The sequence below is a fragment of the Scyliorhinus canicula genome, chromosome 13 (genome assembly GCF_902713615.1).
Source record: "Scyliorhinus canicula chromosome 13, sScyCan1.1, whole genome shotgun sequence".
Lineage (NCBI taxonomy): Eukaryota > Metazoa > Chordata > Chondrichthyes > Carcharhiniformes > Scyliorhinidae > Scyliorhinus > Scyliorhinus canicula.
This window is the reverse complement of record NC_052158.1, coordinates 14,110,923-14,124,336: the sequence shown is the minus strand read 5'-3', so window position 1 is coordinate 14,124,336 and position 13,414 is coordinate 14,110,923. Positions and strand designations below refer to the sequence as shown.

General features: G+C 48.4%; 1 protein-coding gene across 2 annotated transcripts; it reads left to right on the top strand.

The window, feature by feature from the left end:
- Positions 1–694: 694 nt before the first annotated feature.
- LOC119976152 lies at positions 695–10,301 on the top strand. Of its 2 annotated transcripts, none has more exons than XM_038816370.1 (9): positions 695–795; positions 2,106–2,198; positions 3,983–4,023; positions 4,222–4,334; positions 4,520–4,567; positions 5,726–6,722; positions 8,262–8,304; positions 8,974–9,006; positions 10,108–10,301. In XM_038816370.1, the coding sequence occupies exons 6-7, from the start codon at positions 5,742–5,744 to the stop codon at positions 8,289–8,291; spliced, it is 1,011 nt and encodes a 336-aa protein (XP_038672298.1). In that variant the 5' UTR covers positions 695–795; positions 2,106–2,198; positions 3,983–4,023; positions 4,222–4,334; positions 4,520–4,567; positions 5,726–5,741; the 3' UTR covers positions 8,292–8,304; positions 8,974–9,006; positions 10,108–10,301. The 2 variants fall into 2 exon arrangements, with proteins under 2 accessions (XP_038672298.1, XP_038672297.1); XM_038816369.1 differs by having other exon boundaries at positions 10,101–10,301.
- The last annotated feature ends 3,113 nt before the right edge of the window (positions 10,302–13,414 follow it).

Below are 13,414 nucleotides of genomic sequence, written 5' to 3'. Positions count from 1 at the left end.
CGAGCGCCAAATCCCATTCGTACGAGGGCATCTTTCAGCACCTGTAGATGTCTGTTAAGTTCCTCCTCATCTGAGCAGATCCTGTGTACACGTAGGGCTGTCCATAGGGAATGGCTTCTTTAATGTGTTCAGGATGGAAGCTGGCGAAATAGAGCCTGAGGAAGGAACGGTGCTCCGAAAGCTGGTGATTTTAAACAAACCTGTTGGATTTTAACCTGATGTTGTAAGACTTCTTACTGTGCTCAGATTTCCAGTGTAACAGGCAATGCAGCCCCCTCCCCCAGCAAAGGGTGAGACCCACGCAGACACGGGGAGGATGTGCAAACTTAACACGGACAGTGACCCGGGTCTGCTGTGCCGCCCTATTGTGTACTTTATTGGATGGTTCTTTACTTCCCTCTTTTTAAAAAAGGGCTCACTTTGATTGATTTGTTTTTATGTTTAATTGGGGAAAGGTGGTGGGCACCAATGTCTCCTCATTTGGTTTCATTGATGAAAAGGCCACTCATTTTCATTTCATTCATTCATCCGTCCCCGAATATGCCTGCGCAGAACCAAAAATAAATCCAATTTAAGAAGAAACGAACCAAAGGAGTGAGTAACGGGTTTTATTATTTTTTTTAAATAGCGCAGGAATAACGTTTTACTTTTTTTTTTTAAATAGAACGGTCGAGGCGAGTACAGCGGGCAGCCGCTTGGCTCGGGGTCCTGATTGTCCATGGGCGCCACGTGGCCTGGTGTCTTTAAGAGGTGCGCACCCCCAAAAAAGTAGTCAGGCTGCAGCTTTTGGCAGAGGTAAGAGGGAGGTTTAGGAGTGGGAGTATGTTAAGGGAAGGAAAGTGAGTGAGATTGATGAGTGCAATCGTTTTTAATTTGCTTCAGTGCAGAAATCAGAGCTTTTAAAAAAAAAACTCAATGTATGATCTGCTTGTGAATGTTGCAGATTTCTGCTACATTTTCCGAATGTTGCAGATTTCTGCTACAGGTCCTGGATTTCCTCAATCTTGAGATCAAGTCCTGGTTGGTTTTTTTTCCTGGGGGTGGAAGACAACCCCAATCCCAGCTAAAACCTGACAATTTGTTTTAATACTGCTGGTTCTTCTCTCTCTTCCCATCCCCAAAGTTTTCCCCCCTCCAGAAAAGGGCAAAGTAGTTCACTGGGAAGAGTGATTTCGAGAAGTACATTTCACTGTCCTCGGGGGTTTATTGATCTTAAAAAGAGTTTTATTTTAAAGAACCTTGTTTTTAGAAAATACATTTTTTTTTCTCTGTAAGAATTGTTGAACTTGTCGAGTGATAACTGGGATACTTTCTGTTCATTTTTTTAAAAATGCTTTTTTAAAAAAAATCTTTTCAGAAGGGGGGAGGGTACTTGCTGTGAATTTTGTGGATTATTTTGAGGTTTCGTTTGATGTTTGCTTTTTGGGGGTGGGGGGATCGGTTTTCTTTCAAAATCCATGTGGAATCCACATGTGGAGTCAGACATTTTAAATTTAGAGTACCCAATTATTTTTTCCAATTAAGGGGCAATTTAGCGTGGCCAATTCACCTAACTGGCACATCTTTGGGCTCTGGGGGTGAAACCCATGCAAACACGGTAGAATGTGCAAACTCCACACGGAGAGTGACCCAGAGCCGGGATCGAACCTGGGACCGTGGCGGCGTGAGGCAGCAGGGCTAACCCACTGCGCCACCATGCTGCCCGAGTCTGACATTTTACTGCTGATCGCCAGGGCCTGTTTTGGGTTTTTTTTCCCCCTAAAACTTGTTCTAAAGAGGTTTTTGGTCCAGTTTTTTTTCTCCCTACTTGACCCAGTGTTGTTTGCTGGTTGCAGAGGCTGCCTTGCAATGGGACTCTGATCCTTTGTAATAGAATCTAGTGATTTGTCTTAAAACAGGAGTCTGTTTTGCTGGTAGCATTTGGGCTGAAGATGTTGCAAAATATATATAATTTCCTCCTTAGCCCTATTACGAAAAATCACTGATTTAACTTTTTATATTCCAACACTGCCATTATACTTTGTGTAGGGAACGGAAATTTTAAAAGTATTTTGGTTATTGATTTGTTTAAAACATGATTCGTGTTCACTTTATATCTAATGTAGGCAACATGGCAGTTTGTTTGAGCAGAGAATTTCCACAGGGGATGGAGTATGCAAGATCCTGAACGGTTATCGAAAGGATATTTCCTCTTGTGGGTGAGTCCAGAGCTAGGGAGGCACTGTTTTATAATTGGGGTCGCCCTTTATAGGACAGGGCTGATTCTCTCTGAGGAGTGACTGACTTTGGAACTTGGCCTCGGGAGGTGGCTGGGGTGGAATCATTGAATATTTTTGAGGTGCAGGTAGAGAGACAAGGGTGGATGAGAATGTGGAATTTGAAACACAAATGGAGCAGCCACGATTTTGCTGAATGCGGAGCAGGCTTGAGGGGCCGAATGGCCTACTTTCGGCTCTGGATTCGTATGATAAAAAACGATTTATTCGCCCCTGGGGGTGATTGGGCTAAGGCTGAGTTTTGGCACGGGTCACTGGGAAGATCCATCCCCACAGGACTGCTCTTGGCAAATTCTTCCCTCCATGTTAGAAGAATAATCTTTATTGTCACGAGTAGAACATAGAACATTATAGTGCAGTACAGGCCCTTCGGCCCACGATGTAGCGCCGTCCTGTGAAACCCCTCTAAAGTCCCTCTACAGTAGTAGGCTTGCTTACATTAACACTGCAATTAAATTACTGTGAAAAGCCCTTAGCCGCCACATTCCAGTGCCGGTTCGGAAACACAGGGAGAGTTCCGAATGTCCAATTCACCTTTTGGGTGAACAACACATCTTTTGGGACTTGTGGGAGGAAACTGGAGCACCCAGAGGAAATCGGCGCAGACATTGGGAGAACGCGCCGACTGCTCAGACAGTGACCCAAGCGGGAATTGAACCTGGGCTGTGAAATAACAGTGCCAACCCCTGTGCTACCATGTCCTGACGCCTCAGTTATGTTTCGACGGTGGGGGGGGGGGGGGGGGGGGGGGGGGTGATTTATCACACACTTAACTTGTGTCCTGGCTAAGAATAGAGTGAAACCACTAAATAGTAATCCAGAGGCCCAGGCTGAGTTCTCAGTGAAGAGGTTCAAATCCCCACTACAGCAGCTGGTGGAATTTAAATCCAGCTGATAAATTCTGAAATGGGTTCCCAGTAAAAATGACCATGATAACATAGAATCCCCAGAAAGAAGGCAGCCATTTTGGGCTGTCAAGTCCACACCGACCATCTGACAGAAAAACCTACCCGGGCCCTTTCTTTGAAGTGAAAATACCAATTTTATTGCCAAAATACTGTTGTTTTTTTTTGGTATCTGGAAAAGGTTTCGGTTGGAAAAGGTTGGCAGCTCTGCGTTGATCCCTGGCTAAGCCACCCTCCTTAACAATCCTTGTTGTTGGCCACGGGCTTTTCTGCCCAGCAACGGCATGATGGAGTATCAAATGAGCCAATCGGGTGAAAAGCCCTGGATGCTGATAGGCTGACTAATCCGCATCCAAGATGCCTTGTGCTGATTGGCCTTTTTATTGCTGTAATTATTTTAATTGGTCGGTTGCTCCTTTCCAGCCGGTGTTTGCCAGTTGCGTGGCCGCTGCCCGTTCCCTGAATCTGGAGACCCTTCCTGACCCCGGTTTGGGAATCCCTGCTCTATCTCTTATTTTTTTGCAATTAATGGGCAATTTAGCATGGCCAATCCACCTCCCCTGCACATCTTTGGGTTGTTGGGGCGAAACCCACACAAACACGGGGAGAATGTGCAAATTCCACACGGACAGTGACCCAGAGCCAGTATCGAACCCAGTTCCTCAGCGCCGTGCGGCAGCAGTGCTACCCACTGCACCAGCAGGGTGCTGCCTCTTCATGCCAACTCGAGCTCTTTTTCCCCTTACCCCATGACACCTTTTACGAAAGAATAATGGGTTTTAACTTTGTTGTGTTTTACAGAGTGAAGACCAAACACCTCGTAACTCTGCATTGCAGCCCAGGTACGCGCATGATGAACTATATCTGAAGATTTAACGTGTTAAAAAGAGTGTTGATGATGACACTTTACAGACTAGAGTTACTGAATTAACCTTGACGATGCACACAGTGCTCTGAACACTCCTGAACATTGTGCTGTAACCTGTTCTGTGGTTCCTCAGTGGGGAGACTTTATTGCATTTTTTTTTTTTCCCCCTCAGGCTCATTGACCACAATGCATGACTGGTGTCGTGCAATTGTGTGCGCAGCAGTCGCAGTAGAAAGAGACCATCCGGCCCAACTGTTCTATGCTGGCTCCACGCAATCTGATCGGGTACGTGATCATTTATTAAAACCTGCAGTTGATGTCAGGAAAGAGTATTAATGATGACACTTTACAGACTAGAGTTGCTGAATTAAACCTGATGACACACACAGTGCTCTGAATGCTCATCGCCACTGGATGTTACCTGATGCACATCTTGAGCAAGATTCAATTGTCCTGTTTCTATTTTGCAGGTTGTGGAGATGACGGGGGCTTGAATCATTGTGGTGTCGCATAGCGAGGTGAGTTGAACTTTTGTCACATCAGTGTATAGGGAGAGGCAGTGGCTTAGTAGTAATGACAAGGATTATTGCTCTGGGGTTGTGGGTTCAAATCCCACTGTGGCTGCCAGTGAAATTTAACTTTTTTTTTTTTAAATCTGGAATTGAAAACTAGTCTTTCTTGATTATTGTAAAGATCAAATCTGGTTCACTAATGTCATTTTTGGGGAAGGAAATGTCATAGATAGGATTTACAGTGCAGAAGGAGGCCATTCAGCCCATCTAGTCTGCACCGGCTCTTGGAAAGAGCACCCTACCCAAGGTCAACACCTCCACCCTATCCCCATAACCCAGTAACCCCATCCAACACTAAGGACAATTTATCATGGCCAATCCACCTAACCTGCACATCTTTGGACTGTGGGAGGAAACCGGAGCACCCGGAGGAAACCCACACAGACACGGGGAGGATGTGCAGACTCCGCACAGTGACCCAAGCCGGAATCGAACCTGGGACCCTGGAGCTGTGAAGCATTTGTGCTAACCACTGTGCTACCGTGCTGTCCATAATCTGCCATCCTTACCTGATCTGGCCTACATGTGACTCTAGACCCACAGCAAGCCACTCCGTTCCAGGGCAACTGGGTATGGGCAACAAAGGCTGGCCCACAAAGCAACGTCGACAGCCCGTCAGATAACATTTTTCAATATTAATTTTTGAATGAACATTCCGGTGAACTCCGGCAGGGATTAGTGTCTTTCAAACGTGCAGACGTTGATGATGACACTTAACAGACTAGAGTTACTGAATAAACCCTGGTAATACACACCGTGCTCTGAACATCCACCATTTCGGGTGAGTTATTTCATCCTGGGGCTTATCGCCTGTTACAGATTCTTTCTGTTTACAGATTTATACACGACAAATGTGTGGTGATCCACTGTGTGTTAACTGTGTGCACCTGTATTAGGGGATGTACAGTAGGACCTACACTACAGGTTCGCCGGTAGCCCCTGCCGGCTAGCTCCGCCCACAGGAGCCGTATAAATAGGCATGACCCTGTCCTGATCAGCCAATCTGCCAGCTGCAGTAGGAGGCCACGCATCTCACTGTAATAAAGCCACAGTTGTACCAATCTGAGTCTTTCGTGCAATTGATAGTGCATCAATTTATTACAGTCGGATTTTCCACATTATGGACATCAGGATCAAACCCGATCGCCTGCAGCTGGATCCACACTCGCCAGGCGCCAGAAAGGAATTTAATCACTGGCTGGCTTGCTTTGAGGCCTATATCAACGCTGCGACCCCCGCTCCGACGGAAGCTCAGAAGATCCAAGTGCTTTACTCCAGGTTGAGCTCCAGTGTGTTCCAGCTAATCCAGGATGCCCCGAATTACGCAGAGGCTATGGCTCTCCTTAAAAAGAACTACGTTCAGAAGACAAACACACTCTTTGCTAGGCACGTTCTCGCCACTCGCGTACAACTACCTGGTGAGTCAATCGAAGACTTCTGGCGGGCTCTTATCCCACTTGTACGGGACTGTGACTGTCAGGCCGTCACGGCCACTGAACATTCCAATCTCCTCATGCGAGACGCATTCCTGATGGGAATTGCGTCGGACCCCATCCGACAACGACTGCTGGAAGGGGCCACACTCGACCTAGCGGAGACTAAAGCTTTAGCGCTCTCCATGCCGGTCACATCTCGCAACGTCCAATCCTACCCCTGCCAGCGTTGCCCAGCCTGCGTAGCCGCTTGCAAATCCTGTGGTAAGAAGGGCCACTTTACGGCAGTGTGCCAGGCCCGCGCAGTCGCCGCTATCGCGCCCGAATTCGCTCACTTCCCCCAGCCGATCGCACAATGGGCGCCGCTCTCCTCTGCTCCCGGGGCCACGTGCGGCCCATGGGCGCCGCCATCTTCTCCTCCACAGGTCCTCCGGACGCCGCCATCGCCACTATTTGTTCTTCCCCACAGGACTGGAACACTGGATCCAGGTCACCGACGCTCCACATCTGAATCCTCTGACGACCACCCGCTGCTTGCCTCTATGACACTGGACCAGTTCCGTCCTCACAACCTGGCCACCGCTTCAACGACAGTGGAAATCAACGGCCACGCGACCTCTTGCCTACTGGACTCCAGGAGCACCGAAAGCTTCATCCACCCGGACACGGTAAGGCGCTGCTCCCTCGCGGTCCACCCCGCCAACCAACGGATCTCCCTGGCCTCCGGATCCCACTCTGTCCCAATCCATGGGTTCTGTGTGGTCAATCTCACTGTCCCAAGGCGTGGAATTCACCAGGCCCCTTTGAACGCCTCAGCGTGGATTTCAAAGGGCCCTTCCCCTTCGCCCTCCCCTCCATTTTTTCTCTGTTCAGTTTCCCTGACTACATCCACAGCGACAGGTGATCCTCATTCATGAGTGATGAGCTGCGTCAGTTCCTGCTTAGCAGGGGTATCGCCTCCAGCAGGACGACCAGCTACAACCCCCGGGGAAACGGGCAGGTAGAGAGGGAGAACGGGATGGTTTGGAAGGCCGTCCAGCTGGCCCTATGGTCCAGAAACCTCCCAGCCGCTTGCTGGCAGCAGGTCCTCCCGGATGCTCTGCAATCCATCCGGTCTCTACTGTGCACCGCCACAAATAAACCCCCCCCCCCCCCCCCATGAACGTGTTTTTACCTTCCCTAGGAAGTCCCGGGTGTTGCTCCCGACTTGGCTGGCAGCTCCAGGACCGGTTCTTCTACGTAGGTATGTCCGACTCCACAAGGCGGACCCCTTGGTGGACATGGTACGCCTATTCCACGCCAACCCCCTGTATGCCTATGTGGAGTCCCCGACAGCCACCAGGATACGGTCTCACTCAGGGACCTGGCTCCCTCAGGTTCCACTCACACACACTCACACACACACACACACACACACTTCCCCACCCGCGCGCCACCCTCCCCTCCCCTGGCGCTCCCAGCATTAGCCCCACAAGGTCCATCCCTCCTTCCCCAGCCCACGGTACAGGGCGAGGAAGACTTTGGCACGCTCCCGGTGTCATCCAACTACTGGCCAACACCAGCACCGACTTCGCCGCCACCGCTATGTCGCTCCCAGCAAACCGTCAACCCACCGGACAGACTTAACCTCTGACGGGCACCAGACTACAAGATGGGCATTTTTTCCCCCCTCCCCTCTGTAAATTACTCTGTATATAGTTCCACGCCGGACTAATTTTTAACAGGGGGTGAATGTGGTGATCCACTGTGTGTTAACTGTGCACCTGTATTAGGGGATGTACAGTAGGACCTACACTACAGGGTCGCCGGTAGCCCCTGCCGGCTAGCTCCGCCCACAAGGAGCTGTATAAATAGGCATGACCCTGTCCTGATCAGCCAATCTGCCAGCTGCAGTAGGAGGCCACGTATCTGACTATAATAAAGCCACAGTTGTACCAATCTGAGTCTTTCGTGCAATTGATAGTGCATCAGAATGGAAAAGTCTCATTGATTCTCACGTCGTGTGCTGTTAGGTATGTGAATAATTCCTTGTAACCGGGACTTTAACTGGGAGCAGAGACAGTAATGATGATTCTTTACAGACTAGAGTTACTGAACTAACCTTGTCGATACACACAGTGCTCTGAACGCTCTGCAAACGGGCTTTACACCCGGATAATGCTCTCAGCAGACAGCAGTTCACCCTCTCTGTTTGTTCCTCTTTACAGATCAAGGGAAAAACACAGGACGATCTGTGACTCCATACGAGAGGCAAGTGTGGGATGTAACTTTTTTAATAACTAGTTATTCTGCATGGGTTTGGCACGTCATAAGCACTCGAGTAAACCTGATAATACAGGACCTTTCCTGCCTCTGGTATCGTCTGCTATACGTAACGGGGAATGCGTATGCCCTTCCTTGGGTGGTTAGCGCTGCTGCCTCACAGCTCCAAGGACCCGGGTTCAATTCCGGCCTTGGGTGACTGCGGAGTTTGAACTTTCTCCCCGTGTCTGCGTGCGTCTCCTCCCAGAGTACAAAGATGTGCGGGTGAGGTGGATTGGCCATGCTAAATTGCCCCTTAGTGTCTAAAAGGTTAGGTTGGATTATGGGGATGGTTAAGTAAAGTGATCTTTCCAGGGGCTGGTGCAAACTCGATGGGCTGAATGGCCTTCTGCACTGTAAATTCCGTGGGAACGCACCAGTGCATCAATTGCCAACTTGTTGACACATTGCAATTTTAAAAACGATTATAGCAACGGTGGGTAAGCGGTGCAGCCTTGGGAGCCACACAGAATTCCCCGGGGTCACCTCCTTCTGCCGTCCCAGTCTGTGCTGAGTTTGTGTCGACCTGGATACGGGTGAGAGTAGACATACTGAACTAATGCAAAGTGCTCTGAACATCATCACTATACATTTCATCATTCTGTTTGTAATTTACAGGTTGGGGAAATTGATGAGGAAAGCACAAGTGAGGTGAGTGAATTCTCAGGCAATTTTTCTGGTAACATTTTAATGTCGAAATAGTTTAAGAATGTTTTGAATTGACAGCGAGCTTCAGCAAGAGTCTGTGCTCATTAAATAATTTTTTTTTTAAAGGAAAAAACTACTGGGATGTTAATGATGACACTTAACAGACTAGAGTTACTGAGTAAACCCTGGTGATACACACAGTGCTCTGAACATCCCTTGTTTTTTTTCTTGTGCGGAGGCTCCGATAACTTTTCGGGAAGCTTGACACTCTTTGGGACACAGCAGCCCCCTCAATTGGCACCTGGTCCACCCTATCCACCACTGACAGCGGTGTGTATCCATTGAATCCCTACAGTGCTGAAGGGAGGCTATTTGGCCTATTGAGTCTCCAGAAGAACATTCTATAGCTGGGCCCACTCTCCCGTCCTATCCCCAGTAACCCTGCGCAGTGATCATGGCCAATCCACCTAACCTGCACATTTTCTGGACTGTGGGAGGAAACCCACACAGGCTGGAATTGGACCTGGGTCCCTGTTGCTGTGATGCAGCAGTGCTAACCACTGCATTATATAAAACGTGCACTGCAGCAACTCGCCAAGGCTCCTTCAACCCATGACCTCTATCTAGGAGGGCAGCAGGAGCATGGGAACACCACCACCTGCAGGTTTCCCATCCAGCTGCACACCATCCCGTTTGGAAATGTGTTCCGTCACTGGCTGGATCAAAATCCTGTAGCTTACTCCCTAACAGCACTGTGGGTGTACCCACCCCACCGGGATTGCTGCCCATCGCCACCTTATCCAGGTCAAGAAGGGATGGGTGCATTCCATAAGTGAACTTGAAGGGTCCCGAGGAGAGTAGAATTTAAAACTGTTTGCTATAATGAGATATATGAATAATTCAGTATTGTACGTCAAAATCCTTGTTGCATACTGCTAATGATGACTTGTTCCTGAATACCCCTGACTATCTTCATTACAATGTTAATGTAAGCCTACTTGTAACTAATAAAGATTATTATTAAACGCGTAGTGCTATGAACACCCTTCTCCATGTTGTATTTTCCATAGCTAATACTGACATTTTGTTCCCAACAGGCTACAGGGAACACAACCAGGCCTCAGCTGTCCACCAGGTTAATACTACGGAGCAAGTGGGTGAGACTAGATGTGAAGAATCTCTCTTATTTCCACTACAAAGACGCTGACCAGGAGTTGACGGGTTAAGTTCCTGTTCAGGCTGCTCGATTTGCATTATCTGTTGACGATTTGTATCTAATAAAATCAGTGTTGCTCTTATCTTTCTACTGTTGTTTTTTATTCAAATTTACTTTCTTTCCGTCCCTCGCGCACGATTTAACCCCCTCCCTGCTGCAGGAGACTATTGCACTTTTTTTGCGTGATCCACTGTTAAATTCTGATACGCATCACTTTTTTTTTTAAATGTCCCCAGCTTTCAACTGTCAATGTTATATCTTTTATTTTTTTAAATTCAGAGTGCCCAATTCATTTTTTTCCAATGAAGGGGTAATTTAGCGTGGCCAATCCCCCTAGCCTGCACTTCTTTTGGGTTGTGGGGGCGAAATGCACGTAAACACGGGGGGAATGTGCAAACTCCACACGGACAGTGACCCAGAGCCAGGATTGAACCTGGGACCTCGGTGCCGTGAGACAGCAGCACTAGCCACCGTGCTGCCCCGTTATATTTTGTATGAGGCGGTATATTTCCAGGATCAAGACAAGTAGATGGTTATGTGATTAGCTTTTACAGAGCTGACTAGCCTTCACCTGTCCCTCACTCTACATGAATAACTTTTTTTTTAGGGAGGGAGCAAGAAAAATTCAGGGATCCAACGGCCACTGCCGTCTCCCACAAACTCCCCTCCGTGCAGAAGGAGGAGGCCATTTGGCCCACCAGGTCCGTACCAACCCTCTGAAAGAGCACCCATCTTGCAATGGATTGGTTTATTGTCATGTGTACCGAGGTAGGGGCAGCACGGTGGCCTAGTGGTTAGCACAACCGCTTCACGGCGCTGAGGTCCCAGGTTCGATCCCGGCTCTGGGTCACTGTCTGTGTGGAGTTTGCACATTCTCCCCGTGTCTGCGTGGGTTTCACCCCCACAACCCAAAGATGTGCAGGCTAGGTGGATTGGCCACGCTAAATTGCCCCTTAATTGGAAAAAATAATTGGGTACTCTAAATTAAAAAAAAAAAAATGTGTACCGAGGTACAGTGAAAAGCATTTTTCTGCGAGCAGATCATCAAGTACATGAAACGAAAATACATAATAGGGCAACACAAGGTACACATTGGGGCGTGGCATTGGGTGAAGCATATAGCAGTGCATCAGGTCAGTCCACAAGAGGGTTGTTCAGGAGTCTGGTAACAACGGAGAAGCTGTTTTTGAGTCTGCGTGTTCTCAGACTTTTGCATCTCCTGCCCGTTGAAGATTGAGTAAGCCGGGTGGGAGGGGTCTTTGATTATGTTGCCCGCTTTCCCCCAGGCAGCGGGAGGTGTAAATGGAGTCGATCGATGGGAGGCAGGTTTGTGTGATGGACTGGGCTGTGTTCACGATTCTGAAGTTCCTTGCGATCTTGGGCAGAGCAGTTGCCATACCAGGCTGTGATGCAGCCCGATAGGATGCTTTCTACGGTGCATCTGTAAGTAAAAATTGGTAAGAGTTAATGCGGACATGCTGAATTTCCTTCCTGAGGACGTATGGGCGCTGTTGTGCTTTCTTGGTGGTAGCTTCGACGTTTGTGGACCAGGACAGATTTTTGGTGATACGTAAGAATTAGAAGCTGCTAACCATCTCCACCTCGGCCCCGTTGATGCTGATGGGCGTGTACAGTACTTTGCTTCCTGAAGTCAATGACCACCTCTTTAGTTTTGCTGGCATTGAAGGATATAGTATTGTACCACTCATTGAGGCAAATTGCCTGGTTCTTCTTTCGACCCATTCCCCTGCTTTATCCCCATAACTCACCTAACCTGCACAACTTTGGACTGAGGGCAAAAACTGGAGCACCCGGAGGAAACCCATGCAGACACGGGGAGAATGTGCAAACTCCACATAGTCACCCAAGGCCCAAATTGAACCCGGATCCTTGGTGCTATGAGGTAACGGTGCTAACCACTACTCGGGGCCACTTTTTTAAAGCCACGTGTAGAATATTTTCTGTTCGCCACAGTTGGCACAGCTGATATCTTGGGTTAACTAATATGAAGGGTCATTGACCTGAAACGTTTTATACACTGGCTGCCTGACCTGCTAGCGCCAGTATTTTCTGGTTTTATTTCACATTCCCAAAGTATTATTTTTTTTAAATTTACAGTACTCAATTCATTTTTTCCAATTAAGGGGTAATTTAGCGTGGCCAATCCACCTACCCTGCACATCGTTTTGGGGGCAAAACCCACGCAGAATGTGTAAACTCCACACGGACAGTGACCCAGAGCCGGGATCGAACCTGGGACCTCGGCGCCGTGATGGCAACAGGGCTAACCCACTGCGCCACCGTGATGCCTGTATTTTAGGTTGTTTTAACTGCAGTGGTATTTCTTTTCCAAGCCAACCTCTTTTGAAAAACATAATACAAAACGGTTTGTGAACATGAACAAGCCTTTTGTCAGTTTTTTTATTATTTCCTTAAATAATTAACAAGATAAACAATAAAGTCACCACCTGTCAGAATTGCTTTGATCGAGCCTCTTCCTGATCTGGGTGTTGGCTCTGTTGGAACAGGCAGCCTAATGAGGGAGAGGCAAGGACTTTTGAATGCTCTGGGAATCTGGTTCTCGTTGACTTCATAATGGGATCAGGCAGAATCTGCATTTACACCAACCCTTATTTTAATATTCCAGATTTTTCAGGGTGCCATCACAATGGCAGGATAGGCCCCACTCTGTGGGTTACCAGCCCCAAAGACAAGAGCCATGGCCACACAATGTGTCATGCACCAGGATAGGCTGGAGTGGACCACACACGTTATGTTATGGTGCCAAGTGAGTCCTGCAGGGTACGCTAGGGACCCGACCACAGTAAGATAGGGTCCCGAGTGAGTCAGACTGGATACGATATAGCCCGCAGTGTTTTTGAGGCCCGCACATTGAGGTTGGTGTCCGGTGTCAGTAGGACACTAGTGTTTATGAGAGATGCTAAGGATTCCCGCAGCAACTTTCTTCACTGTTTCAGAATATATTCAGCTGTCTAATGTGGAGTAGGGTGCAGTTATCCGAAAGAGAGAGAGAGGGGCAGCAGGGTAGCATGGTGGTTAGCATAAATGCTTCACAGCTCCAGGGTCCCAGGTTCGATTCCCGGCTGGGTCACTGCCTGTGCGGAGTCTGCACGTCCTCCCCCTGTGTGCGTGGGTTTCCTCCGGGTGCTCCGGTTTCCTCCCACAGTCCAAAGA